Source organism: Gracilinanus agilis, chromosome 4 (assembly GCF_016433145.1).
Source record: "Gracilinanus agilis isolate LMUSP501 chromosome 4, AgileGrace, whole genome shotgun sequence".
In the NCBI taxonomy this organism is placed as follows: domain Eukaryota; kingdom Metazoa; phylum Chordata; class Mammalia; order Didelphimorphia; family Didelphidae; genus Gracilinanus; species Gracilinanus agilis.
The window spans coordinates 209248584-209262195 of NC_058133.1; the positions used below are offsets into that span (position 1 = coordinate 209248584).

At 47.4% G+C, this 13612-nt stretch overlaps 2 protein-coding genes across 3 annotated transcripts; one reads left to right on the top strand and one right to left on the bottom strand.

Annotated features, from left to right (window-relative positions):
• Window positions 1-16: 16 nt before the first annotated feature.
• Window positions 17-5424, top strand: MIF4GD (MIF4G domain containing). Of its 2 annotated transcripts, XM_044672490.1 has the most exons (6): window positions 17-153; window positions 1707-1836; window positions 3706-3815; window positions 4102-4257; window positions 4596-4688; window positions 5064-5424. In XM_044672490.1, the coding sequence occupies exons 2-6, from the start codon at window positions 1755-1757 to the stop codon at window positions 5289-5291; spliced, it is 669 nt and encodes a 222-aa protein (XP_044528425.1). In that variant the 5' UTR covers window positions 17-153; window positions 1707-1754; the 3' UTR covers window positions 5292-5424. The 2 variants fall into 2 exon arrangements, with proteins under 2 accessions (XP_044528425.1, XP_044528426.1); XM_044672491.1 differs by lacking the exon at window positions 4102-4257 and having other exon boundaries at window positions 19-153.
• A 686-nt stretch (window positions 5425-6110) lies between these two features.
• On the bottom strand, window positions 6111-10989 carry MRPS7 (mitochondrial ribosomal protein S7). Its single transcript, XM_044672489.1, has 5 exons — window positions 10828-10989; window positions 8378-8569; window positions 8205-8268; window positions 7638-7805; window positions 6111-6948 (listed from the first exon to the last, which is right to left on the bottom strand). Exons 1-5 carry the CDS (start codon window positions 10911-10913, stop codon window positions 6727-6729), a joined length of 732 nt encoding a protein of 243 aa, XP_044528424.1. The 5' UTR covers window positions 10914-10989; the 3' UTR covers window positions 6111-6726.
• Between the last annotated feature and the right edge of the window lie 2623 nt (window positions 10990-13612).

Here is a 13612-nt window from a genome sequence, read left to right on the forward strand (position 1 = left end):
CAGGCGCGTTCGGAAATGACCTAACCGGAGACGCTGGGTCAAGCTGAATGCTGGCTGTGGCTGCTAGCCGCCGCCGCCGAAGGAGTGCACCATGTCCACGCTGATCCGGCATCCGCGGGCGGCGGGAAGATAGGGACGGTCTCGGCTCGGCAGGTGGGTGGTGGTTCCAGCGGGCGCCCGGGAGCGTTCTTTCCTTCCACCCTTGTCCGGCTGCCGGCGCTGCTTCCGCGCGCGTTTCCAGCTGTTCCGCCGGCGCAGTCGTGTTGGGGGATGGAGAGGACAGGGGTGTTGGAAGGAATCGGCAAACCCGCCCCGGAGTTCCTTAGGGAACAGGGACCCCGAAGGCTAGAGATGGCGGACGCTGCCCACAGCGGGGGCCCCAAACTGGAAGTCCCAGCCTTCCCTGGCCAGTCTTCCCCCTCGCCCCCACAACCCTAAAGTTAGGAGTGCACAGGCTGACGCCCTAGGAACCAGACCTGTTTCGAGGTACAGCCGGTGCCTGGCGCTGGGGAGGGGGGGAGGGAAGGAGAGCCAATCTGGCGTTGAGGGCCTCTGGGGAGAAGCTAGCAAGAGAGTGGGATTTGGGGCTCAAGTGACCACAGAGAAGTTCCCATGAACGGAAAGGGACCTTTTGTGGACGATCTGTTGCAAGGCCCTCTTTAGTTCAGTGAGCTCTGATGAGGGTCGGGCGAGGTGCGGAGAGAGACCTCGCACATCCCGAGCGGGACAGGCAGGACCTGTGGAGTCCAAGTATTGGAAGCCTAACGAGTAGGTGGTCCCAAGCTGAGGCCATTCCCGTTACCAAGTTCCACTCTCGGGAGTGAGGGTGAATCCGAAGCTTAGAATTGTGCTGAGCTCTGTGATTTGTGGTGCGTGGAGCGTGGCCGGGGCGGGGCTTCCAGGCTGAGGTGGAGTTACAGGTATCCGCCTAGATAACTATGTTGTTTGTCTACGCTTCGCCGCCGCGGGCCAGGATTGTGGGCACCCGGAAAGCTATCCTGGCATCCGCCTAGAAAGTGCTCTGCCGCCCCTTCCAAGGTCCGGAGGGTTATCTCTGTTCATCCTAAACCTCGTCTCTCATTTAAGAAGTAGTAGATAGGGATTTCCAGAAATGAGCGGCCGGGGCATTGTCCTTCCCAGCTTCTGGTGGGAGTTCCGTGTGAGGGTCTTCCCTCAGCCTAGGGGCCAGGCCAGCAGAGGATCCATTTTTGTTTTGTTGTAAACAATCTGTGAGTCCGGCACCTTTGCTCCTGTCCACCTGGGGGTAGACGTGACTTAACTGAAGCCTGGTGAGCAGGTAGACACTGAACTAGCCAGGAAGACCTGGGGTTGGAGTCTCCCCGCTCTTACTTACCGGCTCTGAGACGCCTTTTACCCCCGTCTCCGGGTGCCAACTCTGTAAACTGGGGTTGGTTGGCCTTGATGACCTTGAACATCTAAATTAAAAATCTTCCTCATGAAGCCTTTTCTTATCCCCCATATAGCGTTCCTTTCCCTCCCAGACTACCGTGTGTAAAATTGTTTATTTACAATGCATATAGTTTTATACATATTTCTAGTCCCCTTCCCCACCAGAATGTAAACTCACTTGTTGAGTAGAGATTATTCCCTTCTTTGTACTTCTATCCAAACACAGTAGGCATTTAGTAGCAGTTGGGTGCCTCGTTGATTTTGTGCCCATTCCTCTCTCCTCATCTCCTCATCAGGTGCTGCCAGCTCTCCCCTGCTTCTCAGCTGGGGGTGGCTGGGCAGTCATGGGTGAACCAGGCCATGAAGAGTATGAAATTCAGTCCTTTGATGCTGAGACCCAGAGATTACTGAAGACTGCCCTCAAAGGTAAGAAGGAATGTGGATTGGGCTCTGAACCAGGGCAGACCTTCTTAATCCCCTCTTAATCACACTGACAAAGAAATGGAGCCCGAGTCCCTGGTTTCATCACTTTAATTCTCCATTTATTAGTGAATTTAAAGCCTTAAGGTCTTGAATTGGGAACCAGGGCATGCTCATTTTAGATCTGACAGTTTGAGCCTCCGCTCCAAGTCTCCTTTGGTGCTTCATGGTGCTGTGGAGCTGACCCTAGTTTGCTGAAGTCCATCCCAGCAGAGCAGGCCACCAACTCAGGCTTATAGAATAGAAACTTCTCTAACTCCAGTACCTGGCCCATCAGACTCTTAACAAATGCTTGTTGGCTGTCTGATTGGAGAGGGTTGGCCAGCAGGGGCTTAACTTCTTTGCCACATAACTCATAATAACATACAAATTCAACAATTAATACCTCCACCCCCAGCTATGTGTAAAACTTGGGGCCGTGGTGATCTGCTTTAATAGAGGGAGTACCAACTTGGCTGAAATCACTTAATCCTGAAGTGAGCAGGTCTTGTGCCATGTTGTTGCCTCCTTCTCTCAAGCATGAGTTTCCAAGAAGGTGGTCTTTAAAAACCCAAAAGAACAGGGGAAACTGGATAGCTCAGTGGACAGAGTGCCAAGGCATGGAGACAGGAGGACCTGGGTTTAAATGTGGCCTGACACTTCCTAGCTGTGTGACCCGGGGCAAGTCACTTAACCCTAATTGCCTAGCCCTTACAATTGCCTAACCCTTTCCTCTCTTCTCTCTCTTGGAACCAATATTTAGTATTGATTCCATGTTGGAAGGTAATGGTATATATATATATATATATTAAAAAAGCTAAGGGAACCATCAAATTAGAAAATACTAGAGGGACAGTTGGGTAGCTCAATGGATCAAGAGCCAGACTCAGATGGGAGTCCTGGGTTCAACTCTGGCCCGATACTTCCTAGCTGTGTGACCCTGGGCAAGTCACTTAACTCCATTTTCCTGGCCCTTACCAGAACTGATATAGTGTCTAAGACAGAAGCATTTGAAAAACAAAAGCCATAAAAGAGAAGCTACTAGAGAAATTTAAGCCAGCATTTTAAAGGGGGAATAATGTGCTTTTATAATCCAGCATGAAGATAACTATAATCTCAGCAGGTATGCCAACAGAACAAGAGCTCTCCTAAGACCTTGAATATTAATGGGTCTGGGGATGGGTTTTGGGTCTGTCCAAGGACCAGCCAAGAAGCAGATCTGTATGAGCTTCTAACATGGACCAATAAACTTTTCAACCACGCTACCTCAAAGGCCACCACTGAAGTCAAAGAAAAGTGGTGGTTTTTACCAATGAAGTAGCACCCATGCCAAGGGAATTTGATTTTTTTGTTTTTTATTGGCTCATTGACCCAGAACCCTCGTAGATAAGAGAAGACAGTCACTGATCTTGAGGCATTTATAGCTTTACCGTCAGCTTTTGCCATAACGTACCCATCTCTCCTTAGGTCCCCTCTTCCCCCTTTATTTCCTAAAATGAGATCTTCAATGACGAAAGGTCCAGTGGCTCACCCATGGAAGAGGCAGTGCACAGACTGTATGCAATGTAAGGGTTGCAAAGAGCTTAACATTATCTCAGTGGATCCTCACAACCACCCTGTGAGGCAGAGGGTACAGAGAGGGAAGCTGAGGCACCCAGAGGCTAGGGAGTCTGCCCAGGTCCACACAGCTGGTTCTCGGGGCAGGACTGGAACTCCAAAGCCAACACTCTATGTCTTGGGGCACTCAGCAGCTACCCCCGCGGCAGGGTTCCTGGGTACATTGCAGATAGGAAGAGCACTTCTATCAGTGGACTACCTCTCTTACCTTATCCTTAGAACCTGGTGCTGTGGATTTGGAGAAAGTGGCCAATGTGATTGTGGACCAATCCCTGAAAGACTGTGTGTTCAGCAAGGAAGCTGGACGCATCTGCTACACCATCATTCAGGTCTTGGGGTGGGGAGAGGCCCTGGGGCTGTTGGGGGCTGGGGGAGTTGCCCCACAAAGAGACTCTAGGGAATGAACAGAGAACTCCTGGCTAGCTGAGGGAAGGCAGGAAAGCAGCTTCCAAAGGCCCCTTACAGAAACCATTCTGCCCTGAGACCTCAGTGTCTCTAGCATAGGTGTCAGAGTAGGAGCAGAGGGAAGACCAAGGAAGGGAGGATTTCAGTGGCAGCCATCCTGGGAAAAGCCCCCACATACCCTGGGCTCACCTCACCTTCCCTGGGTCACAGGCAGAGAGCAAGCAAGCCAGCCAGAGCGTCTTTCGTCGGGGCCTCCTCAATCGGCTGCAGCAGGAGTACCAGGCCCGGGAGCAGCTCCGAGCCCGATCCCTGCAGGGCTGGGTCTGCTATGTCACCTTCATCTGCAACATCTTTGACTACCTGAGGGTGAGGCCAGTGAGAAGCTCCCACTTCCTTTGCCCCTGTGGCATCCCTACTCTAAAGCAAACCATGCTCAGTTTTCAGGGCTGTGGCCATGGCTCCTGCCTCACCCTGATCAAGGGAAGGTTAGGCTAAGAGCTGGAGGCAGAGGCCTCAGGAACTCTTTGAGGCTCTGCAGCCCTGTGCTCTTGGCACCAAGGGCTCTTACTCCAAACTTGATGTTTTAGGTGGTTTCTAGGTCTGCTTCATGCCAGTCTCTGCCTATGTACAGGATTGTTTCTAGAACTGGGGAATGGGACCATCTGTCCCTACTAACAGTGGTGCTTGGGTCCCTCCTCCATCAGGTGAACAACATGCCTATGATGGCATTGGTCAACCCTGTCTATGACTGCCTTTTCCGACTGGCACAGCCGGACAGCCTGCACAAGGAGGAGGAGGTGAGGGGGAAAGGAAGTGCTGCATGCTAGAGCTGTCAGGAGAGCAGGGAGAGGGGGGACCCTCTTAGGAATTTAAGGCTTTGTGGTCAGTTTTGCAATTTGCTCTCTAACAGAATGGTACCAGAGTCACAACCCACCCAGGACAGAAAGCAAACAAATTGGGGAGGGCACAGGGAGAGAAGGGTTTAGGTCACTAGAAAGAGCAGTAGGAACCACCCAACTAAGGAGAATTAGTCTTATGGGAAAGGGCAGAGCCCTGGTGTGGGAGCATGGATGAGTTGAGGGATCATAGGGTCCCAGAAATGGAATTAGGCAGAGAGGGAGAAGGGTGACTGGGGCATGAAAAACTGGGGAATCCCTCCCCAACTCCTTCAGGTGGACTGCCTGGTGTTGCAACTGCACCGAATTGGAGAGCAGCTGGAGAAAATGAATGGGCAGAGGATGGATGAGCTGTTTGGTCTGCTGCGTGATGGCTTCCTGCTTCAGGAGGGGCTCAGCTCCCTGTCCCAGCTCTTGCTCCTGGAGCTTATTGAATTCCGGGCTGCTGGCTGGAGAACCACTCCTGCTGCCCAGAAATATTATTACAGCGAGGTTTTGGATTAGGCTGCCCCAGCCTCAGGCCCCACTCACCAGCACCTTCCAGGAGGTTTCTATCTACACATAATTCACCCTAAGACAGAGCCCCAGGCTCAGGCTCACACACCTGAACTTGTATTAAAAGATTTCTCTGTTCCAATCTGTCTGCTACTAGGGGTACTACCCAACTTCAGACTCTGGGCTTACATCAGTCCAGCCCTAAGCAACTTTCTTCCTGCCCCCTACTCACTTAATTCGGCACTTCTGATCTTTTAACTTCTCCAGAAAGGTGACAGAAAGCAGTACCCTGGCCCACTGCATTCAACTACAGAAAAGCACAGATACAGTTAGAAGGAACCTCAGAAGACAATAAGCTCAACTCCTTCACTTTACAAATAAGGAAACTGAGGCCCAGAAACATTAAATGATTTGCCCAGGGGTTACACAGATTAAGTGTCTGAAACAGCATTCAAACCTAGGTCTTCCTGATTTCAAATCCAATGCACTATTTAGAATACCCAACTCAACTGAATGGGGCTACTTCCCCAACAGACTTCAGTGCATCATCTATCTTGATACCTCAGTTTCCTGATTTGTAAAATGGTGACTTAGTATTAGGATGCTTTGACATCTTTATAGGATAAAATACAGAAGGAGAAATCTAAGAATCAGATAATAGAACTGAGGCCTAGTCTTTGAATGACCTGCATGAAAAGGAGGTTTCCAAAGCCAAGAGGTTAATGCCAGGTAAAGAGGCCAAGGCATCAGAGCATAAGGAGTATGCTAAAAACTGAGTTTATTGCTTTTTATAATTTTTGTACAAAAATGACTTGGGAAACAAGGGTATTTTATCCAGACAAGTTTTAATGAGCTGCTGACCAAAACACTGGTTCAGTGTGGGATTTAAAAATATATAAACATATATATGTAATTTATTATGAACCAGTGTAGGACTTTTCTAGTAAACCTTTTCTAAAGTGAACGCTGCTTCTTTTTTTTCCAAAACCCAAAGGCTCAACTAGAACTGAGGTATTGGAAACAGCTTTACTGAGTTCATGTGCAGAGCCCAAGCATGTGTTCTTCCTCTGAACGGAAGTTAAATGTGACAAATGTTGGGGGGAAGGGGTATGGCACCCAGGATGGCACAGCTTGAGTGATTCCCCATTCAGATGCCTCCCCACCCTTTAACATGCATGTTACAAACAGGAACCAAATGGATGTTTTACTCTAATTTCTGGCAAGACCAGTAAATAGTGACAAGGCTACAAGGGGAATCTTGAAGAGAATGCATTCTAAGCTCCCACTACTCCAATCTGAAACCTGCCTTGTTAGTGTCCCTGGCCCCCAATAGTAAAAAATTAATGACCCTCCTTTACTCAGGTTGACCTTTCCAGCAGCAGAAGGATAGAAGGCTGAGCAATATTGCCCAACTCTCACCTTGTGGCTCCAGCCTTCCTACCCTCTACCACCAGCGGTAGTGGGCAAAGGCTCGGTTAGCCTCTGCCATCTTGTGCAGGTCATGTTTCTTCTTGACCACAGGGCCTTGGTTGTGGAAGGCTTCCAGTAATTCATGAGACAGTTTTTCTGGCATTAGCATTCTCCGGGGCTTCTTTTCCCGGCATTCTTGAATCATCCATTTCATGGCCAGGAAGCGTCGGCGCTTTTCACTCAGCGGGGCTGGGACCTATTTTGAGAGAGTTGAGGGAGGAATAGTAAGATGAGAAAAGCCAAGCAAGTGAAGGAGGAGTTGAGCCTGCCACAGGCAAAGAGCATGATCTAAGAGAAGCCAAAGCAACATAAATTTAATGTCTATTATTTACTGAATAAGCATGTATTAGATACCTCCTATATATCAGGCACAAAAACAATAGTCCCTGCCCTCAAGAAGCCAATGTGCTATCAGCAATAATCCATATACCTGTCACATAAGTAAATACAAAACCATGTACACAGTAAGCCAGGGGAAGAATGCCCTGCTAAATGATCTTTGAGTTCGGAGGGGCTATAGATCCTAAGGAACAGAGATGAAGGGGAAGAGCAAAAGCACAGAAGGGAGATGGGCTGCAGACTAGGAACCATCAACGGGCAAGTCTGAAACAACACTTCAGAGTGTGAAAGGATAAAATCTGGAGAACAGCAGCAGCAAAACTATTCTCTGTCCCCATAAATCACACCATTTGGGAGGATGTAAACAATTGGTCTTGTTTAGACTAAGCTTTCCAAAAAGAAGAATTAGGTTTGCATTTGTCTCCCCTCCTTTTGTACGTGGACACACAAAAACAGCACAATGACTGAGAGCAGGCATCCCTGAAAAACCTTCAGTCACATCAGACCATGGGGCAACCGGGAGGACCACCATTCCCTCTTGCTCACCTGATAGAAGTGGCCACCTTTAAGGATGCTGACCAGGCCAAGGACAGGTTGACAGTTGTTTAGGGCCTGATGAAAGATGGTGTAGGGGTTGCACTCAATGGTCTCCCTCTCCTCAGCTGGGGCTGCATGGTACTTCTGAAACTGCTTTCTCTTGAGAATTTCCAGAGTCTGGAAGAGAAATGTAATGAGACCCTCTGAAATTCCTAGAAGGGTTAATTAGTCTGGCTTAGCTGAAAACTCCTTTTGGTTTATTTGGGCCTTTCACTATCTCTCTTGGGACTTCTCCATATTAGTCTATTTCTAGTCTCCCCCTCCTCTCTTCCCCACTACAGATCCCCCTCCCCTCTTAAAGCTGTGCAAGCTATGCCAACTTAAAAGCCCTTTTCTAAAGATGCTCTGAATTGAGACGCTCATCAGTCTATTCTGGTAACAGTTTGTGGTTGCTGTTGACATAATCCCCCCACCCTGGCGCCACATGCACTAATGTCTCCTTTGGGACTGGGTTGAGGGAATCAAGGAAAAAAGGGACAAGAGAGGAAAAGGAGGGACAGGGAATGTCATCTTTACCTCAGTCATCAGGGATCTGGCCAGTATTTTGTTTCCTCCTTTCATCATCATGTTGGTGAATTTACTTCAAGGAGAAAAGCAAAATATTCAAGCCTCTAATAGAACACACTTATTTTAGACCCTCCCTAGAAATGGTCATTGCCCACTGAGAGAAGAAAGTATATGGATCTAACCTGATCATTGGGTCCTCAAACAAAGAGCTTGTCTTTGACGCTGGGGGAGCCTTGAAGACCTGTGTGGTTCTGAGATCCCTCTCAAATTTCTCCTCTTCAGTCAGCTCCTCTACGGGCTTACGGTAGAAGTCTTTATCAAGTTGAGGTTCTTTGTAATTCACATCATATCGGCTCCATCTTACCTGGGTCAATCTGGAAGGGGAGGAATGGGGATAAGAAGTCATAAGATAGAAGAATTTAGAGCTAAAAGTGACTCAAGATCACTGAGTCCAAATCTTTCATTCTGCAAGTGAGGAGAGTAAGGACTATAATTTACTTGCCCAAGGTCAGGCAAAAAGCAGGATGGGGCAGAATTGGGCTGTAAGATCAGGTCCCCGATTTCCAAATTTGGCTTGGCTTTTTGGTTTAATGTTCCTCCATGAAAGCCAGAAGACTAGATGTGAGGCCAACTGAATTTAAGCAGAAGGAATTCTGGCTATCTAGCCTCAGGGTGTGGCCCCCACATTAAAATATACTTTAAAACCCCTAGTGATAGGGAGCATCAATGATCCTTTCTAGAAGCACAAGATATTTCCCCTACTCTCAGCACAAACAGATCAGTAACCAAATCAAGGTTCCAATCCTGCATTTGCTGCCTCTGTAGCTTTGAGCAAGTTACTTAACCTATCTAGGCCTCAGTTTCCTCATCTGTAAAGTGAGGGGGCTAGACCAGATTGGTTAACTAGTCAATAAACACTTAAATGCTTTCTATGTACCAAGTAGTGAAATGGCCTCAAAGCTCCCTTAAACTCGACATTTATGATTCCATAACATTTCCTGTTGCCCCCTCTCTCCTCTTTTAGGACCTTGGGTAAAGGAGGGTTCCTGGCATCTCACAGAATCAAAGAAACATTAAAGCTGCCTTAGATCTGTGCAGTCTCAAGTTCCTATTCAAGGGTTTGTTCACTCAGCTCCACAAAGCTTTGCAGTAATAAAGTCTTATCAAGCTAGGATTCTCTGTAATTGAGGCCACAGTATCAACCTTTATTTTGCAGATGAAAAAACTAAGGGGTTGGAGGTGACCTGTCATGGTGTAAAGGAAGCTGAATGGTGTGTAATGTAGAAAACTGGCCCTGGACTCAGGGAAGACCTGAGTCTAACTCCAGCCTCAGGCACTAACTTACTAGTTGTGATTCAAGATAAATCACTAAACTTATTTATTAACTCCATTTCCTCAACTGTAAAATGAAGATAATAAAAACAAAATCCCAAGGTTGTGAGGATCAAAAGACATATGCATATATTTTTTTGCCTTGCATTATTCTATTTACTTTTATTACTATACATTAAGTGTTTTAAAGTACGCATGTGCAAAATTTCCCAGGGAAGTCAGTCATTATGGTATATGCATATATATACATACATGTAAAGAGTGCATATGATACACAATAAAATCCAGTTAAATATATATAGGGAGCAGTAAAGTCCTGGCATTCTGATTTTTTTTTAGAGAAGACCCCAATTCCACTCCAGGGCATCCTTTGGGCCCTGGGTGGTCCTATCCCACTCCATCCAGAGGCTTTCACTGACTGTAGGTATCTGAGGTAAAAGATAATGGCAGGCACTGTTTCCTATGGGTCCCTTTCCAGTAGTCCTATTATTAGCTTTCTCAGTTAAAGAGTTGTACCTTTCCTCTTCAGTCTTATCGTGGGAAAATAAGAGTTTTCAGTAGGGATATTGTTGTTTTTAAAGAAAAAGTTGCATTTTTTCCCATTGGGAGAAAAAACTAAAGAAACAAAAAGATAAATCTAGCTGTTTGTGATGGAGTGGGCAACTTCTTTTCATGATATCCCAGTTCTCTTTTATGAAATGCTGCAACATTTACTTCAAAAACATTTTCTCCATTGTGATCATGGAGATCATGATTCACACACACACCCCTTGAGACGCAATATCAAAGCTAATTGTTGCTGCTACCAAGAAGAAATCAAGCGTCTACTATGTGCTAGGCACTACACAAAGTATGGTTTACATATGGACACAGAAAAAAATCACTTGCCTCTTCCTAGTTAGTATTTATATAACGCCTTCAGTGGGCGCAGATCCCCTCCGCGGCGATAGGCCATGCACCAATCTAACCCAAGCGGTTGCAGCCTCTGCTAGTATAGGGACCTGGCCAACAACTTGTAAAAGGGGTGGGGGGACTTCATGATCTCCAAAGTCCCTTGGCCTCCTCTCAACCCAGTTTCACACACCTGCCCCTAGGCCAGGTCGTACTAGGGCGGGCCTCCCAGGCCCCATTCGCCCCAAGACCAGGTTGCACTAAGCGGATCTGGAAAGAGGCTGGGGTGAAAGAAAAGTCTTCGCTTGCTCCCCTACCAAAACCCCGACGCAGATCGAAAAGGGCTCGGCTGCCCGCCACCTCGGTCAAGCACAAAAGACCTTGGCTCCCCCGACGCTGGTTTTCTCACCCTGGAATCGCCCGGAGTGTCTTCCGCACCCTGGGCCCCAAAGCCCAGAAGAAACGCGCCGAGTTGACAGAGGGGACAACCATCATGGCTGGTTCTAGGACCCCACAAGCCGGAGAGGAATGCCTGCTGGATTGCCTGAGCAGTTTTGAGAACTCTCGCGATCTTTCGTTGAGCCCGCCCCCATCAGCTTTTTAACATAAAGTCCATAGCCGTCCAATCCTACAGAAAGATGATTTATTAGGACCTGGCCTTTCTTTAGGAGTCGATCTGGAAGCTACGGAGAGCCAAGTTCAAGAGTTCAAGTGTTCCCTTTTACACATCCTGCTTATGGAACTCTAGACAGATCATAACTTACTCCCTCCTCCACCGCACACACACACACACACCTTAACTCTCTCCAATCTCCCTCCCTTGATTTAATGACATTGTTCTCTTTGCTGTTCCTCTGACAAAACTTCCATCGCTTGATTCCAAGCATTTTCCTGGCTGTCCCTGATGCCTAGAATGCCATCCCTCTTCATCTCTTGTCTCTTGACTTCCTGGAAATCCCAGCTAATATCCCTCCTCTCTACCTTCTACTGGATACTGGAAGCCTTCTATACTATTTAGTTCTAGTGACTTCCCTCTATTAATACCCAATTACTTCAAATCCTATGAAGTAGTTTAATTATACTATATTTTATACTACTTCTCTCTGCATATTTCCATTGGGCTAGAACCCTTCTCTCCTCTAATTTCTAACTCCTTACAATCCAACTTCTTCCCTTATTCCACTGAAACTGTTACCAGTTATCTCTTAGTTGCCAAATCCAATGGCCTCTTTTCTATCCTGATTCTCTTTGACCTTTGATCACTCTCCTCCTGGACTCATTTCTTTAAGTTTTCTAAACACCAGTCTTCCCTGGTTCTCCTACCTATCTGACAGTTCCTTCTCTCTCCTTTGCTGGATCCTCCTCCAGACCATGTCCTCTAATAGTAAGTGTCCTTCAGGGTTCTGCCCTGGGCCCTTTCAATCATCTTTCCCAGCCCCTGGATCTTCCCAAATGGTATATAAGTTCCCCAATTTCTTTTGTTCCTTGGAGTCATCATCTAGCATCATCTAGTGTCATCTAGTGCAGTGACACTCCCAGGGGGTCAGGGACCAGAGCAAGCAGAGTTCAATCCTGGGACTCTGCATAAGGCATGTGGCTCCCTGCTCTGAGTGGAGGCCTAGTCAGCCCTGTTTCCCCTTTTCCTTAATTAAAGAGTGACTTTTATGACTATTTAATAGTTCTGTGTTTTTTCTAAGTCAACAAAGGATTTAAGAAAGCTTTGCTGTTTTTCAGAGAGTGACTGAAACTACAAATTTCAAAGTGACATAGGGATTGTGCAGAGATGGCAGGGACCCTGTAGCCCTTAACTCAAGCAGGCTGTGAACAGGGGAATTCCCTTCCCCCTTCCTGCCCTTGTGACCCCCGAGGCAAAGACCATTATCCTTGGAATTCCTTTAAGTTTAGATAGACAAAGAGATATACCTCCTCAATATCAAGTTGTATCTCCGACATCCATCTGTCCCCTAAACTATGAGGGTCATCCCCTACGTCTCCAGGCAGACCCTGATCAGATGACCAAACCCCGCACCGAATACCTGAGTGTTTACCACTCTAGAATCACATCCTCATCATGACACAGCATCATGTCCCCACGGTTGTAAAAGTATATAATTGAGGGATTCAGGGGGCAGCCTCCCATGGCTGTTCCACTCATGCTGTCTTTCTGGCCATTAATCCTATCTTACTAATAAATCTTTCTTTTTACTTTTAAGATAAGCTTGGAGTCCTCTCATTCTTGAGAATGGTTTCCTTCCTGAACCCAGGGGTTCATCGTTTGCACCCCTATGACAAAAGGAGAGTGCCAACTTGCTTTTGTCAAAGAAGTTGAATTTCCTCAATTCGGAGTTCCCTATACCAGTGAACTTCACAGGCCTTAGCCCTTGTCCTACCAAGTACCCAGTTATTTGTCAAGAAAGTATCCTTAAGCTGGAGATACAGGAACAAAGCAGCTCTTTCCCACCAGGACCTACCCTCCCTTGAAAACTGGGACGGGGAGTATAAAAGGTAATTTGAAAAGGAGAGAGCATTAGCAACTAGAAGGATTAGAAAGGGCTTCCTCTAAAAGGCAGAGATGAAAGGGTAAGCATTCCTGTGCAGAAAGCCCATAAGATAGCAAGAATTCAGAAGAGAATCAGGACTTGAAACTAGCTATAACTCAGTGTAATGTAAGAGAAAATAAGCCTGGAAAGGAACTGAGGTGTTTGCATTTTATTCCAGAGACATTAGGTAGCACCTAAGCATTCTTGAGCTCCTGAGTGACTTTAATTGTGGGAGTGATTCTGGGGGCATACGGTTTGGAGAAAGGAGAGACCAGAGAGAATCAGGGGAAACCACCTGGAGGATTAATGGCGATGGTCTGGGAGAGAGGACTTAGAGAATACGTGTCTGAGGTGCACTTAGAATTAAGCCCGGGAGGTACGGGAAAGAAACTTTCGCCATCCAGCCCCAGGCCTTCGTCCAGCCTTCACAGTAGTCAGAATTAGCTGCAGATTTCGCAGGGGAGTGGGGGAAGCCACTCAGAGTTTCGACGTTGCCTCACTCCCCGAAAAGGCTGAATAACCACTGGGAGCTCTGGCCCCGCCCATATCCCGGAAGGGCGGGGGATCCGATTCGTCAGAGACCGCGCGCTCCTCTTGTCCTTTCCCCTCCCCTCTCCCTGCTGTTTTTCCGGTGACTCTCGCGAGTTCTGGGGC